Source organism: Macaca mulatta, chromosome 7 (assembly GCF_049350105.2).
Source record: "Macaca mulatta isolate MMU2019108-1 chromosome 7, T2T-MMU8v2.0, whole genome shotgun sequence".
In the NCBI taxonomy this organism is placed as follows: Eukaryota; Metazoa; Chordata; class Mammalia; order Primates; family Cercopithecidae; genus Macaca; species Macaca mulatta.
Window position 1 is genome coordinate 140,240,696 of NC_133412.1, and position 22,049 is coordinate 140,262,744.

The 22,049-nt window shown below is 34.6% G+C and overlaps 1 protein-coding gene across 30 annotated transcripts in view; it reads left to right on the plus strand.

Annotated features, from left to right (window-relative positions):
- GPHN (gephyrin) overlaps positions 1–22,049 on the plus strand; it is a 734,546-nt gene that overhangs the window by 626,471 nt on the left and 86,026 nt on the right. For all 30 annotated transcript variants that reach the window (XR_013395171.1, XM_077938281.1, XM_077938262.1 and 27 more), the window contains 1 exon segment: positions 16,780–16,872. Coding sequence is in view for 29 of the 30 variants with exons in the window: in XM_077938281.1 (XP_077794407.1) it covers positions 16,780–16,872 (93 nt within the window). In the remaining variant the exon portion in view is untranslated.

Here is a 22,049-nt window from a genome sequence, read left to right on the forward strand (position 1 = left end):
CTTAGTCTATAGAATTACATGAGGATTCAGAAGGTATGCAGTGGAAAAAAAATGTTTTAGTTAAAATGGAAAAAAGATAGAAATTTTCTCAGAAGTAATAGCATAAAAATACCTTATTCCAGTAAAGAAGGTTCTCCAATATTTTTAGAAATTACAACTCATCCCTGTCTATTCCTAATGTTTTATTGGTGGAATTATGAAAATTAGTGAAAATGAAAAGAGAAAACCTTAGGTGACAGTAAAGGATTTGCCAGTACCAGCAGGGTTATTTTTTCAAGTTTGAGTGATTCACTTTCCCGTTAGAGCACCTAGTGCTGCAAGAATTACCTTTTTGACTGTTTTCTCAAGTAAAGACTTTGCAACTCCTAGCAGGCCATTAGCTCATCCCGAGCAGCAGGGGAAAAGTATCAGGGAAACCCAGTTCTTCCTTTTATTTAATTGTGAAGCAAAAGCAGAAGAAGAAAATCAGAGACACAAAGATTCTAATCAACAATACTGTTTCTTATGTGTCTAAATGTGTATAAGAATGTAACTTATTTAAAATAATCTTTAATACTTTAACTCAATTTTCCAAAAATGGAATTTATTGACTAGTGTCTAAAATCTCGTTTTCAGTTTCTATAAAACTCCTCTTCTGCAGAATCCCAATCTCCTTGGTTAACTTCCTAAAAAAAAAAAAAAAATGAACCATTAATATCTTATCATTTAGATATAACGGTGAATGATTTGGTAATACTGTTGCAACCCTGTGACTATAATGCCTTACTAATTTCCTTACTTTGATTTTAGCAATATGGAAATAAGCCACCAGTATTTCTTCAAAATCAGTATCATAGTTGGCATATTGGTATGTATTTCTTCTTACATCCCATGTAGGAGCTTTGTTTCATCATACATTTTATTTTATTTTTTATTTTATAAACTATTTCCTGCATATAAACTTTGTTTTTTTAATTAATGGCCACAGTAATATCCTAACACAGGACCAGTCATTGTTGGAAAACTTAGCAATTATTTTTACAATACTAAGATCCAGGGTTCCAAAAGAGAGGTACATGGTTCAAAATTATAGAAACTATAGCAAGAATTTTTTTTTTCCTGTGGAGCATGTGGCTAATAGGACAGTGACTGAGAAATTACCATTAAAGAAGAATTTAAATTATTCAGACTATAGAGTGAACATTTTCTTTGTTTGTTTGCACAAAATACTGACCGACAAATTCACCCATTGAACATAAGAGCTACCCATTTATCAGTGATATCTTACTCATTTGACCAGGGTGTGGCAAGGTTTTCATCATTAAGTACTGAAAAGAGTAGGCATTTGCTCTCAATTGAAGCATTTTCTGTGACCTCAAATACATTCTAGATTTTATTTAAAATTATTGTTTTATTTAAAATTACTCTTAAAATTATTTAAAATGTACCTCAAGTACATTTTAGACATTATTTAAAATTATTCTTACTAAAAAAGTATCCCCTTCATGTTAATTAGGTTAAATGCTTTTTATATTTATACAGTTATTTTAAAAGCTTAATGTTTTATACATAGAAATGAATATATGTAACACAGATGGAAGTTTTTGTGATAAAATAAACATGAAACACCAACCCAACTTAATAACTCGTTCATTACCAATTCCATTGCATGTTTTTGTACCACTAAATCATGGCTTAATCATTTCTGGTAATCATAGCATTTGTATTTATTCCAAACTCTATAACCTTACATAAAGCTTATTTTATGACATAAGAACTGTAATGGTTTCCCTTACTCATCACATTGCCAGATAATGAGCATCCTTAGATGGGAAAAAGTGCACAACACTTTTCAAAGTGCACAACACAATAGTGCTTTGAGAAAGCTATGTATTTTGTAAGCATAGGAATTTTATTATTCCATTAACACAACTTCTGGAGTAACTAGATTAATGAATGTACTGGTTTTCAACAAAGGAGAGCCTAAACCCTAAATGATTCAGTCTTTTTCACTCTACAGATATATATATAAAGCCTGTAATACATAAGTAAGAATTGCCGTACACCAAAGTTTTGTCTGGTTGGTCTTTCAGATAAAGATGTGAGGAATAAATTATACTGGAATAGACTTGAGGGCATCCACTATGTTAAATGTTTATTTTAGTATCTCATAAATAGCCATGAAACTTTCTTTATGAATGTTATACATGCATACCTCACTTTATTGACTTTGCAGATATTCCTTTTTTTTTTTTTTTTTTTTTTTAACAAATTGAAGGTTTGTGGCAATCCTACATTGAGCAAGTCTCTTGGCACCATTTTCCAACAGCATGTGTTCCTTTATGTCTCTGTGTCACATTTTGGTAATTCTCACAATATTTCACGCTTTGTTATTTTTGTATCTCTTACAGTGATCTGTAGTCAGTGATCTTTGTTTTTACTACTGTCATTATTCGGGGGCACCACAAATTGCACCCATATAAGATGGCAGACTTTATCGATAAACCTGTGAATTCTGACTGTTCTGTCAATCGGCTGTTCCCCTTTTTCCCTCTCCTTGGGCCTCCCTATTCTCTGAGACACAACAATATTGAAAGTAGGCCATTTAATAACTCTACAATGGCCTCTAAGTATTCAAGTGAAAGGAAAAATTGCATGTCTGTCACTTTACATCAAAAGCTGGAAGTGATTAAGCTTAGTGAGGAAGGTGTGTCAAAAGCCAAGAGAGCCAGAAACCTAGGCCACTGGTGCTACAGCCAAGTTGTGAATGCAAAGGAAAAGTTCTTTAAGGAAATTAAAAGTTCAGTAGACCAACATTCCCTTAAGCCAAAGCCTAATCCAGAGCCAGGCCCTAACTCTCTTCAATTCTATGAAGGTTGAGAGAGGTGAAAAAGGTATAGAAGAAAAGTTTGAAGCCAGCAGAGATTGGCTTATGAGGTTTAAGGAAAGACTACATCTCCATAATATAAAAATACAAGGTGAAGCAGCAAATGCTGATGTGGAAGCAACAGCAAGTTAGCCAGAAGATCTATCTAAGATCGTTGATGAAGGTGACTATGCTAAGCAACAGGTTTTCAATGTAGATGAAACAGTCTTATATATTGGAAGAAGATACCTTCTAGGACTTTCATTGCTAGACAGGAAAAATTAATTCCTATCTTGAAAGCTTTATAGGACAGGCTGATTCTCTTGATAGGGGCTAATGTAGCTGGTGACTTTTAAGTTGAAGCCAGTACTCATTGGCCATTCTAAAAATCCTAGTAGCTTTAAGAACTATGCTAAATCTTCCCTGCCTGTGCTCTATAACTGACAAAGCTTGGATGATAGCACATCTTTTTGCAGCATGGTTTACTGAATATGTTGAGTCTTTTCTTGAGGCCTATTATTCAGACAAAAAGATTTCTTTCAGAATATAACTATTATTGATATTGCACCTAGTCATTCAAGAGCTCTGATTGAGATGTGCAAGATTAATGTTTTTTTCATGCCTGCTAATACAACATCCACTCTGTAGTCCAAAGATCAAGGAGTAACTTCAACATTCAAGTGTTATTATTTAAGACATACATTTAATAAGGCTATACTTGCCATAGATAGTGATTCCTATAATGGATCTGGGCAAAGTAAATTGAAAACTTTCTGGAAATGATTCACCATTCTAGATATCATTAAGAGCATTTATGATTCACTGAAGGAGGTCAAAATATCAACATTGACAGGAGTTGAACAGAAGTTGATTCCAACCTTCATGGATGACTTTAAGTAGTTCAACGCTTCAGTGGAGGAGGTAACTACAGATGTCATCAAAATAGCAAGAGGACTAGAATTAGAGATGAAGCCTGAAGATGTGACTGAATTGCTGCAATCTCATTATGAAACTTGAACAGATAAGGAGTTACTTCCTATGGATGAGTAAAGAAGGGGGCTTCTTAAGATGGAATCTACTGATAAAAATGCTGTGGACACTGTTGGAATGACAACCAAGGATTTAGAATATTACATAATCTTAGTTGGTAAAGTAGCAGCAGGATTTAAGAGGATTGACTCCAATTTGCAAGAAGTTCTACTGTGGATTAAATGCTCTCAAACAGCATTGCATGCTACAGAGATATTTTTCATGAAGGAAAGAGTCAATCAGTATAGCAAACTTCTTATTGTCTTATTTTGACAAACTGCCACAGCCACCCCAGCCACAAGCAACCACCACCCAGATCAGTCAGCAGCCATCAACATGGAGGCAAGACTCTCCACCAGCAAAAACGTTACAACTCGCTGAAGACGCAAATAATTGTTAGCATTTTTTAGTGATAAAGTATTTTTTAAATTAAGGTATGTGCATTGTTACTTTCACATAATACTATTTCACACTTAATAGACTACAGAATAGCATAAACATGCACTGGGTAACCTAAAAAATTGTGTGAATCACTGTACTGCAATACTCAGTTTATTGCAGTAGTCTTGAACTAACCCTGTAGTATCTCTAAGGTATCCCTATAATTCACTTTAAAGTTTTTCTAATGATGTAGAGACTCAAATCTGTACATGTTTCACCTTTCCTAGTAACTCTCTTAATCCTTGGCCTTAGTTAATATTGTTCCTACTGATGGTCATTTTAGCAGAGTAGATACATGTTTTGAGATTGTCTTTTCAGCTCTTTCGGTGAGCACAGTGAATAGTCGTTATGTGAAGAAATATCTTTCAGTAACCTCTCACATAGACTATGTATAATGGTGGCTTTTAAATGTTGCAGCATCAGTGCTGTTACAATGGGCATGAGTAAACTTTTGAAGAGTTTATAATCAATAGCAGATAGATTTATGTCCACATTTCATAGTTGAAAGTCTTAGGTAGTATCTTTCCCTTTCAGCATTCTGTTACCTACCACACTTTCTCCACTCTTGATTCATACAAATGATAGATCTTGGTTAGCCAAAGTGATGACAAGGAATCAACTTCCTGGACCACTGAACTTAGAGCTCTCCCTTAACTTTCTAAAAAGCCTCTTAGAGCTAAGTACACAGGGAACTTTATAACCATGGGATTATTTTGGTAAGTGACTTTGAGAAATTAGAATGCTTTTCACTCTTATATCCAAAAGCCTTTCAATTGTTCTAACATCTTAACGTAGACAGCAAGAAGAAAGTATAGACAGTCCAGTCCCTGACTTATGATAGTTTGACTTATGGGTTTTGCTTTGTTTTGTTTGTTTGTTTGTTTGTTTTTGTTTTTTGACTTACAATTGTGTAAAACCATTACAATTTCAACATCAAATTTTGCATTTTGAGATTTTTGTGGGCTGTTGATACCTGAAGTAGTACCTGAGATATTCAACACTTTATTATAAAATAGGCTTTGTGTTAGATGATTCTGCCCAACTATATGTTAATGTAAGCATCCTGAGCACATGTAAGGTTAGGCAAGGCTAAGCTCTGATGTTCACTCTCTTAGCTGTATTTGAATGCATTTTTGACTTGCCATGTTTTCAACTTAAAATGGGTTTATCAGGATGTAACCTCATTGTAAATCAAGAAACATCTGTATTATCTGTGTCAGAATAAATACCCAACCAAACAGATTAACTATTAACTTTTCCCCTTTAGAGAATATGTTTGAGCTCAATGCTTACAAATCATCCTTAACTTTAGACATAGTTCCGTGTCTTTATTTTTCTTGTGTGTATGTCCATTGTCAGCCATTTGAATTGGTAAAGATACCTTAGGTCAGTCATCTCAGTTTTAAAAACCAGTACTCCAGCTAGTGGGGAATTCATTAATCATTGTTATCGTATGGGAAACTGAATTTTATATGTGTACTACTAACAACATAAAAACACTACCCTTTCTGATCCAACCAGACTGCCACTGTTTTCTTGCAGCACAAGTAAGCATGGCACACAAAACAATGTATCAACCAGTCTTTTTCCACTCCTTCTTCTTGTCTACCGCCTGAGATCACTTAATTATATGGCCCAGGGTGCCCAGTGTTACATAGCCTTTCCTTTAAGATTTCTGACACTCTGTAGAATCCAGAAATATGCATATGTGTTTATGGTCTTCATCTTCATCAAATTGAAGACATTATTTTACAGAATTTATGCAGTACAGTGTGTGGAAGAAAGTAGAACAGAATGAACATTATCTACTCAGACCATGAAAGCAGGACCATAGCTTCCTGGAACACAGCCTAACCTTCAGCAAAATGAAATGCTCACAGCAGTCTGTGAAAAGCTGCAAACTCCCAACATCAGATGTTCCTAAGCAAGCATATTAGTTATATTAATCACCTATTGGGAAAGCCAACTTTTGCTTATCATAAACGGGGCTCTTCCTGGAATGGGGCAACTGGTAAAAGGAAATTTTGCTTATGTTTTTCTGAAATTACATTATTCAGTAAGGCCTTTGGCTCCCACTGCTTCAACTGCTCACTGCTGTTTCTCTACCAAATGCTAAACTTAAAACATAATATCCAGGTGAGAAGTTACTGCTCCCTGGTTCCCATTTAAGTTTGAAGGCTTAGAATACCTTTCTAAAATCACAAGCACAAGGTTTATCCAACACTACTGCTTAGGTTCTACCTATGGGCAAAGGGAAGGGATGGTTTCACATCTATGTAAGTATTCGTATGCAAGAGAGGCAGTCCCATGTGGTGAAGTAATTTGCAGCACTATTATGTTCTCTTTACATTCCGAATGCATCATCTGGTCTGACATTGAATGAAGTCTAATACTGACTGGTTGGAAAAGCTAGAAAATTGTTTAGTCCTAAACTTTAATGAGAGATGTGGATATAGCTGCTTGCAGAGAGGTATATCTGGCATTTATTCCTTCAAGATTCCTTTTGTATCTGCTGCCTACTGGGAGCCCTTACCATTTTCCACTTGATTGCCTATTTCTCTCCAGATTTTTTCCCTTCCCTTAAGCTCTCAGACCAAAGCTTGAGGTCATGCATGCTTTTTCTTTGAGGAGACTTAAATCTTTGCTGACAAGTTGACTTTATACCAACTCCAAAATCAGGACTAATCCACTAGGGATCTAATTTACCTTAAATATAGCAACCACTATATATAGAGTGAGTGCAAAATAAAAAGCTGGTTGGTTATATATATAGTAAATTTTATATTAATAATATTAACAAAAGACCAGATGGTATATGTGTGCTATAAATATGACTTTTCTAAATATCACATATAGAAATGAAATATTCTTCTTTAAAACAACTCTTGTACTTGCCTTTAAAAAAAAAAACTTATCAAGATATAATTCAAAGTATTCAGTGTTTTTAGTATATTCAGGCATGTGTAGCCATCACCACAATTTTAGAAGATATAATTCATATACTATACAATTCGAAGTATTCAGTGTTTTTAGTATACTCAGACATGTGTAGCCATCACCACAATTTTAGAACATTTTCATTAATTCAAAAAGAATGCCTGTCCCTTTTAGCAGTCATCCTCCTATCCCCTCATCTTCACATCCAGCCCTTAATAAGCCACTAGTCTACTTTCTATTTCTATAAATTTGCCTATTTGGGACATTTCATATAAGTAGGATCATATAATACATGTTCTTTTGTAACTGGCTTCTTCCACTTAGCTTAATATTTTCAAGATTCATCCATGTTATAGCATGTATCAGTAATTCATTCCTTTTTTGTTGTGGTGGTAAAAATGCAACACAAAATTTATCATCTTAACCATTTTGAAGTTCAGTAATGTTAAGTATATTCATATTTTTGTGAAACAGATCTTCAGAATTTTTTCAACTCGCAAATTCAAAACTCTATATCCATTCAATAACTCTTCTCTTACACCTCCCTCTAGCATCTGATAACTATCATTCTACTTTTTTTCTGTTAATTTGACTGTTTAATTGTTTATTCATTCACCTATTAATGAACATTTGAGTTGCTTCCACCTCTTGGCTATTGTGAATATGGTTTCTATGAACATGGGTGTGCAAATATCTCTTCAGGACCCTGCTTTTAATTCTTTTGAATACATACCCAGAAGTGAGGTTGCTGGATCATCTGATAGTTCTATTTTTAATTTTTTGAGGAACTTCCATGCTATTTTACAAGTGGTTGCACCACTTTATAACCCCACCAGCAGTACACAAGGGTTTTAGTTTCCCTTATTCATACCAAAACTTTTCTGGGTTTTTTGATGGTAGCTATCCTAATAAGTGTAAGGTGATGTTCTCATTGTGATTTTGACTTTCATTTTTCTGACAATTATTGATGTTGAGCATCTTTTTATATTCTCATTGGCTATTTGTATAGCATCTTTGGGAAAATGTCTATTCAAGTCTTTTTTTCATTTTAAATTCATGTGATTTGTTTTTTGTTGTTGAGTTGTAAGAGCTCTTTATGTATTCTGGATATTAACTCGTACTAGATATATGATTTGCAATTATTTTCTCTCATTTCATAGGTTGCCTTTTTACTCTGTTGATTACATTATTTGATGCACAAAATATTTCTGTTAGATGTAGTCCCATTTGTCTATTTTACTTTAGTTGCCTATGTTTTTGGTATCATATTCAAAACAAAATCATTGTCACGTTGAATGTCATGAACTACTTCCTGTTTTCTTCTAGTTTTATAGTTTTACGTCTTACATTTAGGTCTTTAATTCAGGTTGAGTTAATTTTCTTTGTTGTTGTTTATTTTCACTGTCTTATTGTTAATTTCTATAGGTTATTAGGGAACAGGTGGTGTTTGTTTACATGGGTAAGTTCTTTAGTGGTGATTTGTGAGATTCTGGTGCACCCATCATCCAAGCAGTATACACTGTACCGAATTTGTATTCTTGTATCCCTCACCTGCATCTGACCCTTTCCCCCAAGTCCCCAAAGTCCACTGTATCATTCTTACGCCTTTGCATCTTCATGGCTTAGCTCCCACTTATAAGTGAGAATGTACAATGTTTGGTTTTTCTTTACTGAGTTAGTTCATTTGGAATAATGGTCTCCAGTTCCATCCAGGTTGCTGTGAATGCCATTATTTCGTTCCTTTTATGGATGGATAGTATTCCGTGGTATACATATACCACAATTTCTTTGTCCACTCATGGATTGCTGGGCATTTGGGCTGGTTCCATATTTTTGCAATCGCAAATTGTGCTGCTATAAACATGCATGTGCAAGTATCTTTTATGGATAATTACTTCTTTTCCTCTGGGTAGATACCCAGTAGTGGGATTGCTGGATCAAATGGTAGTTCTACTTTTAGTTCTTTACGGAATCTCCACACTGTTTTCCATAGTGGTTGTACAAGTTTACATTTCTACCAGCAGTGTATAAGTGTCCCCTTTTCACCACATCCCTGTCAACATCTTTTTTTGTTGTTATTTTTTCATTGTGGCCATTCTTGCAAGAGTAAGGTGGTATCACATTGTGGTTTTGATTTGCATTTTCCTGATCATTGGCAATGTTGAGCTTTTTTTTATATGTTTGTTGGCCATTTGTATATCTTCTTTTGAGAATTGTCTATTCGTGTCCTTAGCCCATTTTTTGACAGAATTGTTTTCTCATGCTAATTTGCTTAAGTTCCTTGTAGATTCTAGATATTAGTCCTTTGTCAGATGTGTAAATTGTGAAGATTTTCTCCCACTCTGTGGGTTGTCTGTTTACTTTACTGATTGTTTCTTTTGCTGTGCAGAAACTTTTTAGATTAATTAAGTCCCACATATTTATCATTGTTTTTCTTGCATTTGCTTTTGGATTCTTGGTCATGAAGTCTTTGCCTAAGCCAGTGTCTAGAATGGTTTTTCTGATGTTATCTTCTAGAATTTTTATAGTTTCAGTTCTTAGGCTTAAGTTCTTGATCCAACTTGAGTTGATTTTTGTATAAGGTGAGAGAGGAGGATGCAGTTTCATTCTTCTACATGTGACTTGTCAATTATCCCAGCACCATTTGTTGAATAGGGTGTCCTTTCCCCACTTTATGTTTTTGTTTGCCTTGTCAAAGATCAGTTGGCAATAAGTATTGGGTTTATGTCTGGGTTCTCTATTCTCTTTCATTGGTCTGTGTGCCTATTTTTATACCAGTACCATGCTGTTTTAGTGACTGTGGCCTTACAGTATAGTTTGAAGTCAGGTAGTGTGATGTCTCCAGATTTGTTCTTTTTGCTTAGTCTTGCTTTGGCTGTGTGGGCTTTTTTGGTTTTATATGAATTTCAGGATTGTCTTTTCTAGTTCTGTGAAGAATGATAGTGGTATTTTGATGCAAATTACATTGAATTTGTACATTGCTTTTGGCAGTGTGGTCATTTTCACAATATTGATTCTACCCATCCATGAGCATGGGATGTGTTTCCATTTGTTTGTGTCATCTATTATTTCTTTCAGCAGTGTTTTGTAGTTTTCCTTGTAGAGGTATATAGTGTAATTGTAAGACTCCAATTTTATTCTTTTGCATTTGGGTATCTGATTTTCCTAGCACCATTTGTTGAAGAGACTGTCCTTTCCCCATTGAGTGGTCTTGGCACTCTTACCAGAGACCATTTGACTATACACATGAGGGTTTATTTCTAAGTTCTCTATTCTGTTCCATTTATCTATATGTCTGTTTATGCCAGTACCATACCGTTTTGATTACTGTGGCTTCATAATATGTTTTGAAATCAGGAAACATGATTCCTCCAACTTTGTTCTTTTTCACAATTGTTTTGGCTATTTGGAGTCCCTTGAGATTCCATATAAATTTTAGGATGAGCTTTTCTATTTTTATAAACAATGTCCTTGGGATTTTGATAGGATTGCACTTAATTTGTAGATTGCTATGGGTAGTATGAACATTACCAGTATGAACACAGGCTGTCTTTCCATTTACTTGTCTCTGTTATTTCTTTCAGCAATGTTTAGTAGTTTTCAGAAGTACATCATTTATTTTTATGGCTATGTAATGTTTCATTGTATAGATATACCACAGTTTGTTCATTCATCAGTTGATGGATATTTAGGTTTCCATCTTTTGGCTATTATGAAAAATGCTGTTAAAAATAATTATGCTCAAGTTTTTGTTTGGCATTTGTTTTCACTTCTTTTCAGTTTGTCCTTGGTTTTTAAGAAGAATTAAACTTAAATAAAAGTAAAGACTGCTCTGGGAGTCCAAGATAGAAAAAGACATTTTGAGTAAGACCTATATTTGCTGCTTTGAGTAGACACAAAGGAAATAAAAATTGCAATTCTTTTCAAAAGCTTGAGGAACCACACACACCAACATGAGACCTCTTACATGTCAATTTTGCAAATAGTTGGTAACTGACTGATAGTATTTGGATCTATGCCACACCCCCTCCAAATCTCACGTTGAAATGTAGCTCCCAGTGCTGGAGGTGGGGCCTGGTGGGAGGTTACTGGAGCATGGGAGTGATTTCTCAAGGTTTAACACCATCCTCAATTTGTGCTGTCATCATGATAATGAGTTCTCTTGAGATCTGGTTGTTTAAAAGTGTGTGTCACCCGCCACCTCTCTCTCTTGCTCCTTCTCTGGCCATGTGAGGTGCCACTCTCCCTTTGTCTTCTGCCATGATTGTAAGTTTCCTGAGGCCTCCCCAGAAGAAGAAGCCACTATGCTTCCTATACAGCCTATAGAACTGTGAGCCAATTAAACCTCTTATCTTTATAAATTACCCAGTCTCAGTATTTCTTTATAGCAGTGCAAGAACAGACTAATACAATGATATATTACAAATTGAATATATAGTTGACAAAAAATATATACATGAGTAGTATTCAGAGTGGCAATGATCAAGGAGAACTTACTATCTTGAATGAAGTCTTGAAATAGATAATGGACATAGACTGGCAGCAAAAAGGTAAATAACAGTCTGGGCTTAGGGAAGCCTTGACCATATGCATGGAGGTGATCACGTATATACAGAAACATGACTTGGCTAGAGAGAGGGGTACAGCTTCAAGGAAATGAAATTAGAGGTTATCAAAATATCCTTCTCTATTTTATATCCTCTTTGATCGAAGCTGGTTGTATTTGATTGATATGACCTTTTTCTCTACTTATCTGATATTTTCTCATAGTCATAATCATTAATGCACTCATTCATTGACTCAGTCATTCAAACAGTTACTGAGTGCCTTTACATACCAAACACTGTGCTTGATACTAGGATTACAAAGATGAATAATATATACTGTGACAACAAAGAATTCAAAGCCTGATGCAGAAGTCAAGACAGTTTCAGAAACAGCCATAATGCAATGTGAAAACCATGCAAAAATAGATGGTTACAAATCTTATGCAAATATTAAAAGTAAAGGTAGTCCCTCCAACCGATTCTCTCTTTAATCACCAAAGAAGTTCCTAAAAGACAAATCTCATTACCTTTCAAGAGACTTAAATTATGCTAGTGAATTAATTTGAAGTCATTAGTCTGCTTAAAAATCCCTCATTGGATTCCCATTTTTACAAAATTAGGTTTAAACTCCCTTGATCCTGTTTCATTTGTCTAAAATGCCCCCCCCCCCACCTGGTTTTGAGTTACCCTTTAAAACTCAGCTCAGGTGTTTATCTCTTCTAGGAAGATTTTCTAGATGTTCCACAAGTTTTTGGTTAGGTGATTTTCTGTATGTCTCCCATATCACCCTGTACATTTTCCTGCCGCTGTCTATGTCATACTATCTTGTCATCATCTCTATTTCTCTATCTTTCTCTTTCTCTCATGCACTGTACTTGTGAATTCCTTGAGGACATCAACCAGGCCTTACGGGTATTTTTGTCTCCAGTGTCTAGCATATATTAGGTTCCCAGTGTTTGATGAATGGATGAGTAAATCAGTCAGTGAACTTGTTGGCCTTGGTAAGAGACAGAAGACCAAAGAGGTAACATCTGAGCTGAACCTTGAAGAATGCATGATATTTACTAGGAGGAGAAAAAAGGAAAGAAAAAAAGCGTTCCTGTCCAATGCAAGATGATCGGCAAAAGCACAGACTAGAAAAAGCCCAGAATGTTTAAGATGTGACAAATCATACTTTGTATCAGAAACTGGACATTTGTTAGAAATAAAGGTCAATCACAGTATAAATATTTCCCACATTGTGCTAAGCGATTCTTAAACTAGCACTGCAGAATTATTATAATAGGATATGTTTATTAATTTTTAACCTACTAAAGTTTGGGTGGGTTGCAGCATTTAAATAACTACATAATTCCTTGTCATACATACGTTTTTCTCATTTGAGCCTCCTCAGAAATTCAAGGGATATTTTTTAGTATTTGTATATATGTTAGAATGGGGAGTAAATATTATTGCAAACTACCAGAACAAAGTTTTTAGATTCCAGAATCAAATGTTATCAAATTATTATTGAGTAGATTCTATACCATAGGAGCCTTCCAGAATGGAATTACACAATAAGTTGTATGAACAACTCAGGCATTCAAGACAGAAATCAAGTGTGCTGATATTCTTTTATCCAAATTGTCAGGGAGATCTTACTCAACTTTCTTCCACTTCCATGTATCTAAATCTTGCAAAAGCAGAAGATAATCATTATTCCTCTCCTCAGAGTATTAAAATAATTCATTCATGTGCATTTCAAGACACTGTGAGATCTATAATACAGCTGTCAGTATCAGTTGTCTTTCAAACTTAGCATATTATATATAAAGCCCCTGTCTTAGAATATTGGAAGAAAGAGAGCCATGCTGAGCCTGTTTCTTTGGGGCTACTGGCAAGAACTTAGGGTAGAAAAGTGACTATACTAACTGTTGATTCTTATGGCCAACAAATTTGTAGTTTTTTGTTGTTGGTGATGGTGTCTGTAGTGATAACATATATGTAACATAAAACTTACTATTTTAACCATTTTTAAGCATATGGTTCAATAGCATTAAGTACATTCACATTGTTCTGTAACCATCACCACCAGCCATGTCTAGAACTTTTTGGTCTTCCCAAACTGAAACTCTATACCCATTAAACACTAACTCTCCTTTCCCTCCTCATCCCAGCACCTGCCACCACCATTCTACTTTCTATCTCTGTGATTTGACTACTCTATGTACCTCATGTAAGTGGAATCATAAAATATTTGTCTTTTTGTGGTCAGCTTATTTCACTTAGCAGAATGTCCTCAAGATTCATCCATGTTGTAACATAGTCAGAATTTCCTTCCTTTTTAAGGCTAAATAATATTTCTGTATGTATATACCATACTTTGCTTATCCATTCATCTGTCAATAGATACTTGAGTTGCTTCCACCATTGACTGTTGTGGATAATGTTGTGAATATGGGTGTACAAATATGTGTTCAAGTCCCAGCTTTTAATGTTTTGGATGTATACCTAGAAATGGAATTGCTGGTTTATACAGTAATTATGTTTAATTTTTTAACTTGAAACTTTTTAAATGTGAGGGACATAAAGGAAGAGCAGTGGGTAGAGGGAACATGAGTTGTAGTAGTTATTACTATGGTGATAGTATGGCTGAAAAGTTCTAAAATCTAGTTTTTCCATCTTACCTTAGCCATCTATGAAATATATTGCTGTAGGTAAGGACTTACTCTATTTAAACCTCTCTTATGGCCGGGCGCGGTGGCTCACGCCTGTAATCTCAGCACTTTGGAAGGCCGAGGCGGGCAGATCACGAGGTCAGGAGATCGAGATCATCCTGGCTAACACGGTGAAACCCCGTCTCTACTAAAAATACAAAAAAAAATTAGCCGGGGCTGGTGGCAGGCCCCTGTAGCTCCAGCTACTTGGGAGGCTGAGGCAGGAGAATGGCGTGAACCCGGGAGGCGGAGCTTGCAGTGAGCCGAGATCGCGCCACTGCACTCCAGCCTGGGCGGCAGAGCGAGACTCCGTCTCAAAAAAACAAAAACAAAAACAAAAAACACTGTCTTCCTTCACCTGTAAAATGAACCTAACAGTGCTCTACCAGATTTTCATGGGATTAAGTGAGATTATATATGTAATTCATACAATTCATATTATAGTAAATGTTAATAAACATTTACTATATCAATGGGGCTAGCCACCAGAAAAACTCAGCCCTTGTGCTATCTCTGATTATTAACCACTATTAGTGCACTATTCAAAATTCCAGCAAAGTCATTCATGTAGATTCTGAGTTGGTGTAGAGCTTACATTTTGATCTACACCCCCCAATGCCAGAACAAACTACTTCGACATAAGGAAGCATCCCATGAGGTTTATTGTGATCCTGGACAAGCACCACTGGGCCCGCTACTAGGGACCATATAGCTTCAGGTTCATTTGGGAGTTAATGTTATATATGTGAATACAAACTAGACCCTATGGTCCCACCACTTCCCTTGTCTTACATAGTATGGCCCAGACCTCCAGTATAGCTCCAGAATAGCTTCAACATCCTAGGAGTATCTGAAGCTAGAATCTGCTGAGTTCTCCCTTCCAATTCAAGTGCCAAAAGGGAAGAGTCAATATCACTATAGAATATAGTGATATTCAGAATAGAAATTTGAAAATCAGATGGTCAGAATATAAATTTAAAAATCTCTCTACACTTACTTCTAGGTCCTAGGATCTGGAAATCAGGGACCCTAGGTGGCTAAATTCAAAGATAAAAAATACAGACTCACTTATCCAGCTCTGGATCAATGAAATTTTATAAATTATACAAATACTTCATGTAAATCAAGTCCTGTATTACTTGTCTTGGTTTCTTTTAATCCTTCCCCTTCCTCTTTTTTTAACCTCATTTATTTTTGCTTTCCTTTTTTTAAATTAACAATAAAGACAGTTTCTGACTAGAGGATTTAAGGAATTGGTTGTGACTCCTGAAACTTATTCTTGTTGGCACTAGTTCGAATTTCTGAGCCAAAAGTGATTTTCATCCAGAGTAGTCTGAATACTTACTTCATACAAAAGTTACTGGTGCTCTTCTTATAGGCACTAAATTATTTCAATCAATGAAGCCAAAATCAAAAGCTAAAACTCAAATGGATGACTGGTACATTCCTTTTTTTAAAAAACTTTGTCTTCTTAAGAAAAAAACAACTTTAGGATTAAAAAATGATGCGTTCATTGTAGAAAATGTGGAAATTTTTGGAAAAGTAGAGCAAAGGGAATAAAAACCATAAATCTAACATTCTGAAGTAGTAAATGCTTTATATTTTCATGTATGGTTTTTCCTTCTTTTTCTATTGATATGTACACTTATATCTTAATACAGTTAAGACTATATGCTGCAGATTTGACTTTGCATGTGGTAAAAATATATATCATAGGAATTTTCCTATGTCAATGAATATTCTTCATAAATATTACTTTAGCCTCCATAATATTTTATCTTAAGAATATATCATTTCTTATTTAAATACCTATATTGTTGATAGTTTGGTTTCTTTACATTTTTTCTATTGTAAGCAACTCTGAAATAAACATATACAGAAACATTTATCCATTTTTCCTAGGATAGAGTTCTAGAAGTGAAACTACTAGGTCAATGGGTATGAAAATGTGTAAAGTTGGCTTTCCTTTTAAAGATAATCATATTTGGGTTGTTAAAGGATTACTGACACATCAACTGAACACATCTTTGATTACTGTATAGCACCTCATATTCAGATAATCTCTACAAACATTGCCATGAATTGACTGAATATAATCTGTTATTTCAGGCACCAGAATGAATCTCTTCTTTCTGCCCCCTATTTCTTGGGACAGAAATCAGGAGGTCTGACTGAACCCATTTACAAGCTGTGACAGACAAGCACTCATGCCCATCTTGTTTATGACTGCCTGCTTACCCGTTGCTCTCGATATTTACATTTTCCTTCTTTTCTCTTCCTTCAGATGGAATGGGGCGAGTCCTTGCTCAAGATGTATATGCAAAAGACAATTTACCGCCCTTCCCAGCATCAGTAAAAGATGGCTATGCTGTCCGAGGTGAATATTTTGGTTCTCTTAAACATGGTCAGACTTACACTGTATTTTTTTTTTTTTTTCAGATTGTTGGCTTAGCCCAAGCACCCAGTAGCTGTTAGGTTTGTTTCCCCATGATTGTCAAAATTCACAGATAACCATGTTAATCTGCACCTGTATATTTTCTAGCACAGTCTTGATTAAAACTTTTCAGATAAAGAAAAGTTATATGAAAATTCTCTTTTTTAAATTTTTTATTTTTAATATTTGTGGATACATGGTAGGTATATATATTTATGGGGTACATGAGATGTTTAGATACAGGCATGCAACGCATAAAAATCACATCAGCCTAAATGTGGAATCTGTCACATCAAGTGTTTATCTTTTATGTTACTAAAATTCTTGCTTACAAATAAATATATAGGAAGAAAATTAAAACACTGTACTTCAGTTTATTCTTTCTGTTCCTACACGTGCCAGACAGCATACATTCTTGGTGTGGAAGTTTTCCAAATGTTTTCTAGTTGAAAACATCTATATGGTCTAAGAAAAAAGAGCAGACTCCCAACACAAGGGTAAAGTTGAGGTGGTCTGTTCCGCTTTCAACTCAAACATCAGTAAAGGGCTTCATAAAAAGCAGACATGAGGGAAACCTCTAATTCTGTAGAAGAGGCCATATTTCAAAATTCTGGAGCCCCAACAGCTAACGCAAAGTTGCCTGAGATTGCATAAAGCTTAAAAGCAAATACTAAATAGCATTTTTCTGCCTAAATTCCAATCTAAGAACCCCAAATGTAAATTCTGAATTGCTTAGAAACTGTTGTTGATTTTTTTGGTTTTGTTTTTGTTTTTCCATGTACGACATGATATTTTAAAATATGTAGTATACATTGTAGAATGGCTTAGCTGAGCTAATTAACACATGCATTACCTCACATACTTATCATTTTTGTGGTGAGACTTAAAATCTGCTCTCTTAGTGATTTTCCAAGTATGATACATTGTTATTATGTTATTGGTTATTAATACAAGCTTGATATCATTGAAGAAACATGTTAAAAAATTTTTCAGTTTATCAGAGCTGTTAGGCATGCCAATCCCTTTTTAATGGGGTACATGAGATATGGAGTTATGGAGTGTCTTACTTGGCTTTGGTTTTGGTTTTTTTAGCCACATTTAGCCATGAAAATACAGGTTGGGCATCCCTAATTCAAAATCCAGAATTTGAAGTACTCCAAAATCTGAAATTTTTTGCGTGTTGACATGGCACCACGAGTAGAAAATTTTATACCTGACCTCATGTGAAGGGTCACAGTAAAAACACACTCAAAACTTTGTTTAGAAAAAGTATTTGAAACATTGTTTAAAATTACCAACCTTGTGGCTATGTGTATAGGATATATATGAAACATAAATTAATTTTGTGTTTAGACTTCAGTCCCATCCGCAAGATATCTCATTATGTATATGCAGATATTCCAAAATCTGAAAAACATCAAAATCCAAAATACTTCTGGTTCCAAGCATTTCATATAAAAGATTATCAACCTGTAATTTCCTTTTTCTTGTAATTAAATACTTCATTAATCTCTGTGTTCCATCATCTCTTAGTAGTTATCTTTTGATGTTGGAGATAACATAGCAAATGGTTAAGGCTACAAGCATTGAGCAAAGCTCGAGTGATCTGGGTTTTAGTACCAGTTCCATCTGTGTAACTTTGAGCAAATCACTTAAATTTTTTTAGCTTCAGTTTTCTCATCTCTAAAATTATGATAATTACAACAATACTTACCCCAGCAGGTTGTTGTAAGGATTAGATGAGGTTGTAGAAAGCCTTAGTAAACTACCTGACACACATTAAAAAAAAAAAAAAGAACACTTGATAATTGTATTTTAAAATGTTTAATGGTAGTAACCATTATCATCACTATTATTATTTTAAACACATTTTCTTAAACTATCTCTGAAAAAGGGCTAACATTTGAATTGCTACTCTCATTTTCTGTGTAAATAAAATGGTAGAGAGATTGAGCTTATGTTTTTTCATTTCCACTAGTGTATTCTTTCTCAGGAAGATTATCTTCGATTCACTTCATTCAGCTTGATCTCACTATATCAGAATACTTCTGAAATTGGCAAAGCCAAAACATAAATACCAAATTCCCAATGGCTCCTGTGTTTTTTTCTTTCAAATTGCTTCCTTCTACAGTGTTGATCAGAATAAATATTGTCCAGACAGAAAATTATTTTATCTTGTGATAGCTTCCCTGGCTCTTCTAGCTTCTTTTTTTTCCCAACGTCATTGTTGGCTTGAAATAGTTTCTTATTGCCCATCTAAAAAGTAAATTCTGTTTTGATGTTACAATTTATAGCCATACAGGATTACTATAAAATGACAAAGAATTCTTGCTTCCAGAGTAAAGCAAACAGCTAGAGCAGATGAAACACCAGAGACAAAGAAGTCTGTTTTTTATAAAGTGGGAGAGAGTGAGAAAATAAATTATTTGAGGCAGAATTATTCCCAAACAGAATATTGTTCTGTGATTTCTACATGAGCTAGCAGCACCTCAATTTAAAAAAAAAAAAAAAAAAAAAAACGGTTGCTGTTAGCTTTTCTTGTTGCCAAAGGGAGCAATTAGCCCCTATGAGCTTTTCAGACACTGTACAACTCATCAAAAAAATTTTATGTAAAATTACCATTTAGTATCCTATTTATGCTTTTGTTTGGGAGGGGTTTTTTAGTTATTTCACCAGAAAAAAATCTAAAATGGCATCTCACATTATAAAGAGTCAGAGAGATTATCTACCATGAAGCTGATTCACATTGTTTCTTTCTTGCAAAGAGTTACTAGTTCTCCAAGATATGTAACATATAAGAGAGACATAAGTGATAACCATTCTGTAGATGGTTAAATCTCAAAGTAGGAATGGTTAGTGTGTCTGTGTGTACAATATGAACATCATAATTAAAGAAGCAAGAGTCTTCTGTAGACAAGTGGCATGGTCTTACAACTATGCTGAATTTTCCAGTTTATACCTCCTCACTTTTGTCTGTAATTTAGGAAGATAAACTCTATGAATCCTAAAAGTTATTTTTACTATATTTAGTAATTAAGATGATTTTCATTTCTTTAAAGGTAAATGTATTAATTAGCCTCTTTTCTATTATAAATACCACCCCAGGCAGTGTTTTGGTAAAGAATATCCTTGAGGCCAATTGTGGCTCTCTACGACCCTCCTTTGAGTACCTCCTTCTCTCTACCCCTGTCTTCCTTTACTCTGGTTCCTTTCTCCCTGCTCCCTTGATTCTCCCTATTTTCTTCTCCTCTGCCTTTACCTTAGGCCTTCCAGTAATAACCAGTGGCACTCGTGGGCATTGCTAACCCTCTAGGTGTAAAGATGTTGCTAACTTGCTCTGGATCACTAAGCATTAGCCAGTATCCTTCAGAAACATGTGGGATAAAACTCCAAACCAGTTGGAGGATCACTTGCTTTAAGGTATGTGAGTTCAAAAATCAAGACAGTAATAAAATGACTAAGGAAATAAGTAGAAACAGCTCAAAATAAAACATTAAGAAAAAATACAATGTAAAGAAGGCAGGAATCAAGTGATGATAATATAAAATAGGAGGAAGACCTGTAAACCTAAAACTGCATTCATATGAGAATGAATTTGAAAGATAAAAGTAGATAAAATAAAAATGAAAGTGGCATATTTACAATTTGAATCAATACAATATTTTTATTTTCACATTTTTGGATTTTGTTTCTCCCTTCACACTGATGAAGCTAATCGTCCTCTTGATGCATTCACATCCTCCTATATAGATGTGGGTGCTTATTGTCTCACACTTTCTTTGTGGATATTAATAAGGGCAAAAATATCTCAGAACTCCAAGTTCAGCTTTCTTGAAAAAGTTCAATTTGAAAGGTTTATCCCTTTAGAACTTATTTTAGGATCATTTGGAAAAAAGGAATATTTTGAACAAACCAGGAATTATTTTCAGAGCCATGGATAACATACAGTTCTGAAAAAGTATATTAAGAGAAAGCTTTGCCATTTGAGTAGAGAGAATTTTTAAAGTTTTTTTTTTCTTGTTTACATTCTGATTGAAATTACTTGTGGAAAATGCAAAAATAATCAAAAGAACATTTTAAAACTACCCATTAACTTACCCACGGTAAGCCATTATTAACATTTTGTGCGTTTACCCCACATACAGTGGGTTAGAATACACCAAAATTCAATATAGACAATCCACAGCCGTTGTGACTTAGAGCTAGTTGTTTTTCTTTCAACAGTAATCATATTTCAGGGCTTTTGTCATATCCATTTGAATCCTCTTTGGCTACCACTGGTTCTGCAATTCATTTGACAGCCTATTTTTGCCCTCTCCTATAGGATACTTTCAGTGAAAAAGAGGGCCTTATGATATGGGAGTAATACTCATTTGAGTATTACTATCTATTATCTATTATCTATCTAGATAATTTAGAATAATTTAGTTTAGTTAATTCCAAAAAGAAAATACTTAGGAAAATAACGCCTCCTTTCCAAATACTAACAATTAATAGGCATTTTCCCTGGAAGATAATGGTAAAGAATACACAATGCCTTCTTACTCATGTATCCTGTGCCCACCTCCCTGCTTTCCATAAGAAAAGGTAGCCAGTTTAAAATTCCAAACAATTTACCTAATGTAATACTTGAGTGTAATTGCAGTAAGTATGAATCTTCTTATTCCAGGTTTGTCACCTTCTCTCGTTACCTTTCCCTGCCAACCCCTCCTATAATCTTAACTTTAGTATCCATATAAATACTATCACCCTGTGCCCTTCTTGCAGTCTCAGACGGTGTAGTTCTATAAGCAGAGTAAACAAATTACTATTCCTTCTGCCTTATTCCTCTATCAACTATTTTCTAGGACCTCTGAAAGTTATGCCATCTCTATGTGCTCTAATTTGTTCAGCCTTAAAGTGTAAATGATGAGACTCTTTAGTATTGAAAATAAATGAATAGCTATACAGTATTTCAAGAGACTTGAAAGGTCACTATGGCTGGAAAAGGAAAATGAAGGATAATTCCATGGCAGATGATTCGAAGATTATTGTTTTCTATGTACACAATGAGTAGTTATCTAGTGGTATCAATTTCATATCAAATAATATAACCAGAAATCTTCAAACAAATGGGTAAA